The sequence below is a fragment of the Amphiura filiformis genome, chromosome 1 (assembly GCF_039555335.1).
Source record: "Amphiura filiformis chromosome 1, Afil_fr2py, whole genome shotgun sequence".
Classification (NCBI taxonomy): Eukaryota; Metazoa; Echinodermata; class Ophiuroidea; order Amphilepidida; family Amphiuridae; genus Amphiura; species Amphiura filiformis.
In genome coordinates this window covers 24,593,550-24,607,685 of record NC_092628.1, presented here as the reverse complement: position 1 = coordinate 24,607,685, position 14,136 = coordinate 24,593,550, and the positions used below count along the sequence as shown (strand labels likewise).

Here is a 14,136-nt window from a genome sequence, read left to right as displayed (position 1 = left end):
TGAAACAATCCGTCACTAAAATAGTCTAGTTGAAACTGTTTTTTCAATAAACAATTTTGTTTCTTATATTTCTTTTCTATAAAATTTTGTTGCAACTTCAGTGATTTGTCAAAACAATGTAATAATCATCACATCACTTGACATTTTCATCATCACATTTATGAGTTTTAGCGTATCGTCAGTTAAAATTTGTCATATCACTACTACACTTCTTGTAGTTTATTTGCAGCTATTTTGAGTAGGCAATTTATTGTGTATCGAATATCAATGTTATTATCCGGAAGCAATGTTTTTACAAGGTCTTTTTAAAGTCTATTTCAGGGAAAAAAGCTCAGCTGGTCTGCCTTTTAATTAACTAAATGAAAGAACATCCAATAGAGAATCAAATACGAATCGAATACATACACAGAGAGCTGTGTATGTATATTGCAGTCATAAGATGCTGTTCAAAACAAGTTTGTTTGGCTCCGGGGTAAATTTTCGACCTTTTGGTATATCAATGACCCCTTTTAAAGCCAATTTTGGTATATGAATGGGTCCTTTTTTCAAAATTTTGTCAATTTTTTTCGAAAAATAGCCCAATTTTGCCTCAATCGAGCCAAAATTTCAAAATTTTCCAAAAAAAATTGGGAAAATTTGTAAAAACTAAGACAATTTGGGTTAAATTTGGCCGAGAATTTTGACTTTTGGTATATCAATGGGTCCAAATTTCTTGAAAAATTGGTATAATTATGGGTCCACTTTCAAATTCTCAGCGGCACGTCCCTACCAAAAGTCTGTCCTGGGGAGAGGGAGCGGCAAGCAAGATTAATGGTGTAAAACTGATTCATGATTAGGGACCGTTCACAAACACTTGTAAGGGGGGGCTGATGCAAAAAAGGGGGCCTGAACATTTTTGAGCCTCCTAAGGGGGGGGGGCCTGAAAAAAATGACCACAAATTTTCCTGGAAAAATTGAGTCTATATGCTTTTCTATGGGGTTGACCCATAATTTTCATGTCAAAAGGGGGGCCCTGAAATTTTCGAGGTCTGTAAAGGCGGACCCCAAAAAATTTTCGCGCTAAAATTTTGCATCAGGCCCCCCTTACAAGTGTTTGTGAACGGTCCCTTAGTAATACAGCCTTGGAAGCAGCCAAAATAGGTATAATTAGGCCAAGTAAAAGTTCAGTGTTGTAACTAAGTTAGATAAACACATCAGACAAGTTTAAGACAAGACATGCATTCTTAATAGCAGTAATAGCAGTAACATTTTTTGTGAAAAATATGTATGAGTACCACTTTGGGATTTTATTAACGACTGATATTTTGATAAAAAATAGCTTTGAATCACACTGTAGTACATGTCAAGTTTGTTGTTTTTACATGATCATCATGTTGATTAGGAAACTGTACCACCATGTGACACAAATATTCTGCTGATTCAAAGACAAAGCAAGGTAAATGCACCCTAATATGTGACATAATCTGGTCAGTGACGGCACCAGGAATCGGGTCAGGGTGCCCCCAGCACAATTCACACAGCACATTTCAGTGCTGTGTGATTAGAAAAATTATTTCTCAGATTGGATTGACTAAAATAAATCTTAAAGGGGCATGGTCTAATTGTTTCATGTTCTGTGTTCTATATTAAACAGTTCAAAAACAACTAGTTTTTTGACCTTAGCTTTCGGCTAGCGCTAAGCCTTCAATGGAGGTGCTAGGTGATAAAAAACTAGAAACACTACTGTGATGCGAGAAAAAATTAATATACGTGCGGAAGTTGGTTTTTTATGTTTAGGCCCAGTGGTTTGAATGATTTTAACTGGTGTTGTCAGTAGTTTTCACGGTTCTCTCTGTGTGAGTTTGGTTTTTCAAAACAATGTTCAATTCCAGTGACTTTAAAGTGATTAATTGTGTGTCCGGGTTGATTGAAATGAGTTGCAACTGGATGGTTTTTCGTCTGTGCGCTTGCAATTGATATCACTCCGGTGACCTCTCATGCGATCCTGCACCTTTTTGCTGGTTTCACCAACATATTGGATGTTACAGAGGGATTGTTCGATGAGGTAAATGACGTTGCCGGTCGAACAAGTGATGGTCTGTTTTATTTGAAAAGGTTGTTTTGTTATATAGCTGGTGAAAACATTGGTTAATTTCATGTGGTTGCAGTTTTTGCACCTTTTGGAGTTGCAAGCGAATGAACCCAAAGGTTCCGACTCAGTATCATCTGGTTTGTTAGGTGGGAGTTTGGCTCTGACGATAAAATGTGTTTTATCTTATAGTATACAATTCTAACCTACCATTTAAAAGCAATGTATCCAAGTTTTGGAACAGTGACTTTTAAATGGAATAGCCCATTAAGGTGACCTCTAGATGTTGTGCATGGTTTAGCACTATGCAAGAACAATACAAGGACAATTTTAATTATCTACAGCTGAAAATGAAATGATGAAAAACAACAGAGCTAATAATAATTATTGATAGTAATGGCTTTTAACGCATCAACAAGAAGTATATATCATGTAAGGCGAGTGTGATGACAGGAGGAGCCATATTGTCCAGTTTTATCCATTTAACTAAAATAACTGCAGTGTACTTCCTAATGTGATCTTATAGGAAATGAGTCAAAGAAGCCAATAGTCTTTGTCAAAGACTACTACATAATCCCGGTGGGTTCAGTCTTCACTGACGATGTGTACGCATGATGGTTCCAATTAGGGGTACTTTTCATGAAATGTCCGCGGAATTTTCGAGGACAAAATTGTTCGCGATTGTCCAAATTAGGGGTGTTTTGGAGCAAAATTGTCCTTGAAATGAAAAATAGGGTGTATTTCTAGGACTTTCCTCCGCATTTTACCGCTACAGTTTTCGTTTTTTTTGTATTTTTCTGTCCGTTTTTTTAGTAGTTCCACACACAAATTGATAGGGTATTTTTTCCAAAACAATTGTCCTCATTTCCCCGTGAAATCGGGGAAAAATTCAAAAGCGTCCTTGAAGTGGTAAAAATAGGGGTATTTATTTCGGAAAAATGTCCTTGATTCCTTGTGATAAGGGGGTGAAATACATCTACATCTACACAATTACTCAACAAAGTTGCATGAAAGCAATATCTAGTTGAGGTGAAATAAAAATGCGTCCTCAAAATGATAAAAATAGGGGAGGTATTTGGGGGCAAATTTTCCTTGATTTCGCGCAAAATAGGGGGTCAAATTGCTGCAAATGTCCTTGATTCCCCATTGGGGGTCATTTTCAAGTCCTGGAATGGTCATACATCCTACCTTTAAATACAAGCTGAACCCACCGGGCTCGCAATTTAGTGGAAAACAAGCCACGAGTCACAAACCACGATACCCCACTAATAGCGAGCGCAGCGAGCATGGTTTCCAAGAGTGTGTGGTTCCCAGTAGTTTATCCCCTATGGATAATATAGGTACATGGTCTGTAGCACAGAATATAGGAAGCCAATGAATAATCCCATTTATATTAATCCATTATAGGACAGATCTTGCTGTTTTTGAGTTAAGGCTAATAATATGTCAAAATGAAAGTTTTGGGCATTTTTACCCTCCAAAGAAAATTGTGCACATGGGCTGGAAATGACGCCCTTTATATCAATGAATAATCCCATTTATATTAATCCATTATAGGACAGATCTTGCTGTTTTTGAGTTAAGGCTAATAATATGTCAAAATGAAAGTTTTGGACATTTTACCCTCAAAGAAAATTGTGCACATGGGCTGGAAATGCGCCCTTTATATCAATGAATAATCCCATTTATATTAATCCATTATAGGACAGATCTTGCTGTTTTTGAGTTAAGGCTAATAATATGTCAAAATGAAAGTTTTGGACATTTTTACCCTCCAAAGAAAATTGTGCACATGGGCTGGAAATGACGCCCTTTATATCAATGAATAATCCCATTTATATTAATCCATTATAGGACAGATCTTGCTGTTTTTGAGTTACGGCTAATAATATGTCAAAATGAAAGTTTTGGGCATTTTACCCTCAAAGAAAATTGTGCACATGGGCTGCAAATGACGCCCTTTATATCAATGAATAATCCCATTTATATTAATCCATTATAGGACAGATCTTGCTGTTTTTGAGTTAAGGCTAATAATATGTCAAAATGAAAGTTTTGGGCATTTTTACCCTCCAAAGAAAATTGTGCACATGGGCTGGAAATGACGCCCTTTATATCAATGAATAATCCCATTTATATTAATCCATTATAGGACAGATCTTGCTGTTTTTGAGTTACGGCTAATAATATGTCAAAATGAAAGTTTTGGGCATTTTTACCCTCCAAAGAAAATTGTGCACATGGGCTGGAAATGACCCCCCTTATATCAAGCATTGGGATCTCCATTATAGAACCCATACCAATCCTCTTGAGCTTTATTTGTCTCAATATTTGGGTGCAAACAAGGCTATAATCATGAAAAATAATGTTGGCACACTCTGATGGTCTTTTGGTGATATTTTCCCCCACATCCCCAATTCATTGTTGGATAAAGCCATGTTCACTCTTAAGAAATAAAGGTTCTATAAAGGTACTAAAGTTGTTCTCTCAGGTTCCAAAACTGTCGAAAATGGACCAAAAATGTGATACAGAACCGTTTTTGGTTCTTTAGAGAACCTTTAAGGCTAGGGTTCTCCAAAATTAAAGAACCTTTTTGAGAGGTTCAAGAGCGAGGATTCTCCTGAGAGGACAAAAAAGGTTTTATTTAGAACCTTTATTTCTTAGAGTGTTGCATCTGAACTGCAACCCCCCCCCCCTCAATATTGAAAGGTGGGGAGTAGGGAAAGGTGGTTGTAAATTGTAGGCCATGCTCCCCTCTGACCTGCCTTAAACGCCTCAAGCTAATAACAACAGCACTTACAGACAGATGTACAAATCTTCAATAAACATCCTCAGCACTGTATCTTTGTACTGTAGGATAATGCTTTCCCATTATCCTACAGCTTTGATAAAGCCAAGAGCTCTACGTAACTGTCATAGAATGATTGCAAATAGCTGAAAGAGTAGGGTGTTCAAAATGCAATTAAAACAAAATCAATACCAACACTACCTGCCCATCCACTTTTTCATGACTAACACCTGCCTAAAAATTTTGGTAAAATTATTGTTGAAATAGACTAAATTCCACAAAGGTCAGCGTAACCAGTCACAAATGAAATCAAATTACAGCATCTCCTGCTTAGTGCCCTTATTCAGGGCCGTAGCAAGCGGGGCGGCCGGGGATGCCATGGCCGCCCCACTTTTTGAGAAATTTGTTATGTTTTTCTTTATATATTTATTTCAATTTGGGCATATTTGGGTTTTTTTTGTTACTTTACTGAGACAAATTACACTGCAGGGGCACTGCGGATCTCTATAGGAGCAAATGTGGCACATGCTCCCTAAAATTAAAAAAAAAAAAAAAAAAGCCAAAAAATAGAAGAGAAAAAGGAAGGAGGAAACAAAGAGAAGCAATAAACACTTTACGCCCACATAGTTCAATAAATCTGTGATCCACACCTTTTATGACAAAGCTCAAATTCAAATGTGACACAGAATTTCCATTATTTAACTGAAGTCGGTGGGTGTTTAAACTATCAGTAAATATAGTCATATTAAGGGACATAACAACTTTATATGTCCATTCAGTGATCCCAGCGAAAGTGTAAAAAAATTTAAATTGTGTATAAATTGAAGGATAAGTCATTCAATATGTTATTAGGTATTTTTGAAATGAAACATTTGGCAAAACAACAAGAAAAAAACCCCACAGTAGTATTACTATTATACAAGTTGAAACACCATTCAAATACATGTAGTTAATTTCTCTACTTACGTGTGAGATATTAAAATTTCATGTAAAACGATCTATTTTGTTTTTAATATACAGCTTTTGGCTGAACCACTAGCAGGTTATGGTAGCACATCTATGCTATAATAAAGGTGCAAAAAAAATTAATTTTGATTATTTTATGATTTTCTGAATGAGCTAATCGCTGAATAGGCCTTTAATGCACAAAAAGAACAAGCAAAAGACACAATTCAATAGCGAATTTGCTTACATGATGCTCCTAGCAGCATTTGATAACAACTTTTGAAGTCGCTACAGAATGGAACCTCTACCTGTTTACGCTACAGAATGGAACCTCTACCTGTTTACAATAGACTTGGCATTTAATTGGATGGAATCAAAAATAGAATTGCCACTTTTTGGGAGGTTGATCTATTATGCATGCACAAACTTATGCACATATTGTTCCTTCTAAACAAAGTTAGTACCATGAATTATTCCATATGAGGTGTGTTGTGCAAATAATGTTGACTTAATTGTCGTTTCATGACGTGGATAACAACACCCACGTTGGATTTTTCGCACAAAAATCTTGCATCAATAGGTTGGTTTGCCAAACATTTTTTTACTTTAAGGCATGTCGGATGGGAGCACGACCTAGCGGTGATTTGTCACAAATCTTGAGACAAACACAGCTGACACACAAGAAGAATGGTATTGGTTCTACAAAGGAGATCCCAAGGCTTGATAAAAGGGGTGTCTTTTCTGCCCCATTTTATACCTTGCTTCATCTAGATTTTTGAGAAGAAATGGAACAAACGCTGTTGGTGAGGTCAAATCTGGTGAAAAGGTCATGCTTAACTTGATAATTACCTCAAGTGCGATCCACCTCTTTTTGATTTATTTCAGAGGTAAATCAGGAAGGTTAAGGTAGGCTGCCCCGATTCTTGTACAGGCAGGCACAATCTCGACCTTCATCATAAGCTTACCACAACTGGGTGCTTAAAGCGAGGTAAAAACCCCTTACTTGAGTTAAATACACACATGTTCTGAACAGAACTTTTGTAAACTTTAATAAGGAAATTTGTGGCTAGAGTGACAGGGAAGCAAACATATATTCTTCTTTTATTTAATATCAATTGTTTGATAAGCTTTTACAATGATATGATGTAAGTTACGGATTGATATAACAGGTTTGCTCTCTTGTCAATTGTCACTAATTTATTGTATTTCTATTTATTTTGAATTAAAATTGCTGGAAATATATTATTGATATAATAAAATATAAACACAGATTTTATAGCATTTCACTACACGGTGTTTCACACAAAGGCGATCTTCATGCGTGAAACACCGTGTAGTGAAATGTTATAAAATCTGTGTTAAAAAGTGTGAGGCTGAGATTCCTATGAGTGAAACAACATGTATTGATTTGTATTGGTATTCAAGCTAATCTTGGTATTCTCTGAACGGGGAATGAATTACAACTGCTATATATGGCTATGTTGCAGTACTCATCCAGAGTTTTTGGTGGGGAGTATAATTATATGCCTTGCAAGTCAATTATTTGATTACTAATAAAAGAAAGTAACCTTGGTAACTGTGTAGATTGTGCTTTTCCATTGAAAATCCATATCCCTAGGGAAGACATGACCCTAATCTTCCACACAGGAGTCGTGTTCACATTTTGAGTTACACCCGGCGTAAACTTACGCTAACATTGATCAAAATTCCACAAATATTTTCCCTACTCCTACCTCGTGTCCACACCTAGCCTACTCCTAGCACTACGCCGACTAATTCCACCAAGTATTCACTTCTGGTCGGCGTAAACATTGGCTACCACTTTCGGTGTTTCCGTGACCTTTTTCAACCACGCACTATGTAATGTCTTAGATCCAGCCAATAAAAGGTCAAACTTACATCGGGTGCCAGGAGTAGCAGCGTTCACATTGCAACTTACGCCTGGCGGAGGTTACACCCAGCTCGCTACTCCTGACTTAATCCTGAGTAAATCGGCGGACGTACGCCTGGCGGAACATTCGCTGACCATCGTTCACACTGCCACTACTCCTGGCAGCGCCTACCGCTACTCCTAGCAACTTGCACCGACCAAGTTCCGCCGGGCGTACGTCCGACAATGTGAACACAATGAGGGAAAATTATCTAACACCACTTGCAAAGTTATCTAACATCACTAGCAAACACAATGTGTGAATTATTAAATGCATGGTGTTTTTACCGCAGAGCCAGTGTGGTTTCTTTCATTTCACCTTATAATTTTGGCTAAACTTTTTACTGATATTATTTCATCATTTTTTGGTAAATAATAACAAAATTCTAATTTGACAGAAATCATACATTATGGCTTTTTTACCAGTTGGCAATCATCATGACAAAGTCATGGAATTTTAATGATAGTCATGGGATGTTGCTAATAATGGGGTGCTGGTACATTGACACAAGATATTGTTGAACTCAGTGTAATGATACCACTGGAATAAGTGTAAAAAAAGTCAACCATAAAGGTCAATGCGATATGTCATATGTGATCATACATATCAAAAGGATGCACTTGTCGGCTGCTACATGTGTCTCATTTCACATAACAACTGGGAATAAATACCAAATTCATTTCAAGTGGAGGTCACTTCAAATCATCCCCAAGTCACATTGTTTATTAATACAGAGAACATTCTATAACCATGTCACTTTGGCATGATTTTACGTGACCTCCACTTAAGATGTGTCTGTTATATCCAAATCTGGATATCTGGTTACCAAGTTATGAGCAATTTATCAATGGCTGAAAACAATATAAAACAAAAGAATTTGAACACTGTTTTTGCTAATACTAGTATCTCAGGAACAATATTAGCGACATCCGACTCATTCCCATTGATCCTGTCACATTTATAGGTTAGATCGTAGGTGGGGTGGTAGCTTTTAAATGTATATATTCAGTAATGGTGAAATTGGTGATTGATTATTAGACCCTGGATATGCTGTAGCTTGCTGTGTATAAGCCAATTCATTTTTGCAGCCACTGTATGCAGTGTTGCCAGAAGTGTTCAGTACCAAGGCTTTGGCACTTTGGGTGTGACAAGTGCTTCCAGACAAGTGTAATGATGCACCTTATTGTGTCCAATTTGAAATGTTGATGTATTTCAGCTGCTTAAATTTGGATGTATTTGTTTAAGAAACTGCTTTAAATTTGGGTGTATTTTTGCAACAAGATGCTAAAGTTTTGGGTGTATTTTAGCAATAATCTGCTATGTGAGTGCATTTGAGCAACAAATGGCTTAAAATCTGGGTGCTAGTCTGCTTGCAACAAACAATCATCATGTTTAGCTGGAATAGCACAATAGATCCATATATAATTGTCATGATCAGGGATGGTCCAGAATTTGAAAATGATCAAATTAGCGGGAAGCTGCACAAGAGGCAAAATTACTTGAAAAAAGGCTGATATTCATGATTTCTGAAAATTCCCCATGCAGGGGCTTGTGCTCACTCAATACCACCTGGGATCTGCCCCTTATGATGGTGCCACAGTGGTTCAAACCCACACCTTTGTGGTCATTAAAAAGTGCAGTGATTTATGGTGTGCTATAGACCTGCAAACCTCAGCATGCTATAGAGGAGTCTATGCCAGTACCAAATCAATGCATCCCTCTTTCGCTCAGATACAGGCCTAATCCATTTGGCTTACTCAAGACAATTAGCATGCATGTGTGATATACGGGTAATGTGAAATAGTGCATCTGTAGCGCGCACTACAGATGCACTACCTTAGCCAAATGGAAAATATAGTGTACCTCCTTAAGTTGAGGGTAACGCCATGTTGGATTTCGCAGGGGCAGATTCGAATCGGTGCGATTCCATGGTCGCATAGCCAGCTTATGGATAAATCGCCCTTCTACACGTATGTGCACACCCTGCAGGATTAGGTTAGCAGGCTATTTAAATCTGCCACTGCAAAATCCAACATGGCTTTACTCTCAACTTGAGACAGACTATATTTACAAAAATATCTTTTAATTGGGGTAAGTGATTCATAACTAAATTTGAAATCAGCCCCATTAATAAATGAATTTACATTCAATAATGCATTTTGAATACTGTATTCGCTACTTGCAGTTCGCCATTATGCACTATGTGCGGGGAGAGCCTCGAACTGGCAGCATACATGAAAGGAAGAATTATGTAACCTTACACAGAACGTTATGACTAGTTCAATTCCCATTCATGTATGCTGCCAGTTCGAGGCTCTCCCGCACATAGTGCATAATGGCGAACTGCGGGCATCTAGCTAATACACCAATCGAAGCGTTTACTGTATTTGGCCCTCTATTGACGGAACCACAATTGTACCAGTGCGGGAGATTTAATTTGTTCAATCAATTCATGGTCGTGTATTGAAAATTACAGTTGTGTACAATTCTGTATAGCACACTAACAAGTAATTGATTGAACCCCCGACCTTGGGACACCGCAGTTTTACATCGGGGACACCGCAGGAATGGCCTAGTCGGATTGGTGTATACAATGTCTAACAAAGAAACATGGTCTCACTTTAGGTACTTGACATCATTTTATGTTGCAAATTCAATTTGATTAATTTTCTGCAAAATCATAGGAATAGAAATATTGATAATACATAGTAAATATTGATAAAACTAACTTACGCTAAGTAATTCCATGTAAACATAATGGTGTCTCCAGTGTTCTATCATGTGATAGATGCATGGCTGCTGGGTATACTTCGCTTGGATGACATTGGTGTATCAGCCATTTTAGAGAAAATGAGGTAAATTAAATTTCATAATCTATGTATTATGCTCTGCATTTTGACAAACTTTCAAGACACACATGCCATTAATTAGATATTATCACTAATTAGGTTTGCAATATCTCTCTCAATGGGAAAACTGTGTACAATATTCCCCATATTTTGCATGACATAGTGGTGTATCATTGACATACGCCATTATGTCGCAAATATGTGGCCTGCCACTTTCAATGTGCTGCGCACGCCATTGACAAATGGGTAAAAGTTGCAAAAAATGTGATTATCTCAAAATAGCCATATTTTGATTCATCGCTATGGCATCCGAGCGACAAATACATTTCAACTTAAACAGATCAACTATAAAATCATGTTCGAATGTAATTTGAAATCTGTGTGATTGGACAAAATATTTGTCAATGCTTGGTTCCATCATAACTGGGCAAAAGAAGTTATTGATGAAGTAGCTATATACTGCTGATACTGGTATTGATGAAGTAGCTATCTACTGCTGATACTGGTATTGATGAAGTAGCTATCTACTGCTGATACTGGTATTGATGAAGTAGCCATCTACTGCTGATACTGGTATTGATGAAGTAGCCATCTACTGATGATACTGGTATTGATGAAGTAGCCATCTACTGATGATACTGGTATTGATGAAGTAGATATCTACTGCTGATACTGGTATTGATGAAGTAGATATCTACTGCTGATACTGGTATTGATGAAGTAGCCATCTACTGCTGATACTGGTATTGATGAAGTAGCCATCTACTGGTGATACTGGAATTGATGAAGTAGCCATCTACTGATGATACTGGTATTGATGAAGTAGCTATCTACTGCTGATACTGGTATTGATGAAGTAGCTATCTACTGCTGATACTGGTATTGATGAAGTAGCCATCTACTGATGATACTGGTATTGATGAAGTAGCTATCTACTGCTGATACTGGTATTGATGAAGTAGCTATCTACTGCTGATACTGGTATTGATGAAGTAGCCATCTACTGATGATACTGGTATTGATGAAGTAGCTGTCTACTGCTGATACTCGTATTGATGAAGTAGCTATCTACTGCTGATATCAATTTTGATGAAGTAGCTATCTACTGCTGATATTGGTATTGATGAAGTAACTAGCTACTGCTGATATTGGTATTGATGAAGTAGCTATCTACTGCTGATATTGGTATTGATGAAGTAGCTATCTACTGCTGATATTGGTATTGATGAAGTAACTAGCTACTGCTGATATTGGTATTGATGAAGTAGCTATCTACTGCTGATTTGGTATTGATGAAGTAACTATCTACTGCTGATATTGGTATTGATGAAGTAGCCATCTACTGCTGATATTGGTATTGATGAAGTAGCTATCTACTGCTGATATTGGTATTGATGAAGTAGCTATCTACTGCTGATATTGGTATTGATGAAGTAACTAGCTACTGCTGATATTGGTATTGATGAAGTAGTTATGTAAAAAAACAATGTGACTATTTTTAAATAGCCTTGTCACTTAAAAGTGACAAGGGTGAGGTTTCTACAGAAAAGTTTATTGGAATCCCTAATGTACACACCTATGTTTTTCTATTTTTAGAAAACAGCCATTGGCAATTTATAAACTAAAACTAATTTGATAACCATTCAAGATCGATTTAATACTTTCTAAAAAGATGTGTGGTGACGAGCAGATTCCACGTAGACAATAAGTGCTGTAGGAATTGTTGATTTTCTTCTGCTTCAGTTAAAGGCAATAACTTGGGTGGGTGTTCTGCTATTGATAAGTTTATCACTCTTGTGAGTTTATTGAAGATAGGACTGTACCAAGAAATATACATGCGTAAACATATGAGATAAAAGATAAATCTAGAAATAAACACAAAATGAATTGGACCGGATGTTTTTGGCGATCAGACGCTTGTTGTGCATTTACGATTGGCAAACATTGATTTTAAAACACCTTAACAAATAAATTTGTTGAAGTTACTTAGCATGTTAAGGGATCTAGAATGAGCGTTTATTGCGTTTCGACAGTATTTTTTGTGGGACATGAGAGCACCACAGACCTATCGAATTGCATTCTGAATACGAAGCATGTCTTTCTGATATCAAATAATTTTCATTTTTTGAAAATTACAATATAATCTAAATTTTATGACAAATTATAAAATTTGATATTTTTCAAATTTTGATATATAACAGTCCTCGAAGTAAATTATATAAATCTAATGATATATTCTTAAAGTGTATGTAGCTGGGAGGAAAAGCCGACGGTCAATTGAAAATTTTGACCTTTCATATTGAAGATATGGATTTTTTCCCAAAAGACCTTATTTTTTTGGTGTTTGGGGAAAAAATCCATATCTCCAATCTAAAGGTCAACATTTTCAATTGATCGTCGGCTTTTCATCCCACCTACATACACTTTAAGTATAAATCATCAGATTTGTAAAATTTACTTGAGTACTGTTAAATATCAAAAATATCAATTTTAATGATTTGCCATAAAATGTGTATTATATTGCGAATTTCAAAAAATCAAAATTATTTGATATCAGAAGGACATTCTTCGTATTCAGAATGCAATTCGATAGGTCTGATGTGCTCTAATGTCCCAAAATAAATACTGTCCAAACGTTCATACCCCAGCCCTTAAGCTTGCTCTAGATAAAAAAAATTTGAAGCGTATGTGTCCAGTGAGTGAGATTGGTTGCTGATCCATGATTGTTCTTGCAGGTTTTACCCCAGGCACTCAGGTTTTACTCCTGCATTCTAGAATTGTACCTCTTACCCTATTCCTGTCAGTCTTATCTGGTTCACAACATCATCTTAATTCTAACTCCCTTTTGCTTTTTTGGCAAATGGAAGGAAAAGAAAGAAGGAATAAAAAGAGAAGATGAACAAAGAAGTTGGAATTCGAAGCTGACACCCCTCGCGTGCTGAGCACTAGGTTACACTGAACAGTAACCATGGGTGTTTTGTTTGACAGGCCAGCGAAATGCCTGTGCGTATATAATCACTTTGGTTGATTGCATCATCGCATCAGGTGGGATGCATGCATGCGAAGTGGATATCACATAGTATTTTTTACTAATCGTACATTATAAATCCCTGTTTTTTTCACTTGCCTTTAAATACTTCAGACATGTTGGTTGGTTATATATTGTGGTTTTGTGGAAGGACATTTTGTATCTCCAAATATTGAGCATTTTAGCTGTTTTATTTGTTCAGTTACAGTCTGCTGTTATTCACATAGATTTTGTGTGAAGAGGGTGCACTCTGGAAAGAAAACAAGCAAGGTACACCAACTTGATGTGGGGAAACAAGTAAAAAACAGACTAGACAATATGCAGGGGGGGGCAAAAGCAGCAAATGTAGGCATTGAAAGTAGGTAAAGTTTGATAGCCAAAAATTACCAGTTCCAAGGCTCACAAAAGTGCTAAACCTGCAAAAACAACAAAGATCAATGGGAATACAATGGTACACTAGAGCAAGTGATGAAAATCACTTCGCACATAAACAGACTCGGTAAACCAAACAACCATTGTAGGCACAA

General features: G+C 36.8%; 2 protein-coding genes across 3 annotated transcripts in view; both read left to right on the top strand.

The window, feature by feature from the left end:
• The window catches only part of LOC140135720 (uncharacterized), a 233,856-nt gene that overhangs the window by 66,610 nt on the left and 153,110 nt on the right, over nt 1-14,136 (top strand). The window lies entirely within an intron of this gene.
• LOC140168041 (uncharacterized) overlaps nt 10,490-14,136 on the top strand; it is a 55,090-nt gene continuing 51,443 nt past the window's right edge. The window contains exon 1 of the mRNA XM_072191349.1: nt 10,490-10,587. Within this exon, the coding sequence (XP_072047450.1) occupies nt 10,490-10,587 (98 nt within the window). The remainder of the gene's footprint in view (nt 10,588-14,136) is intronic.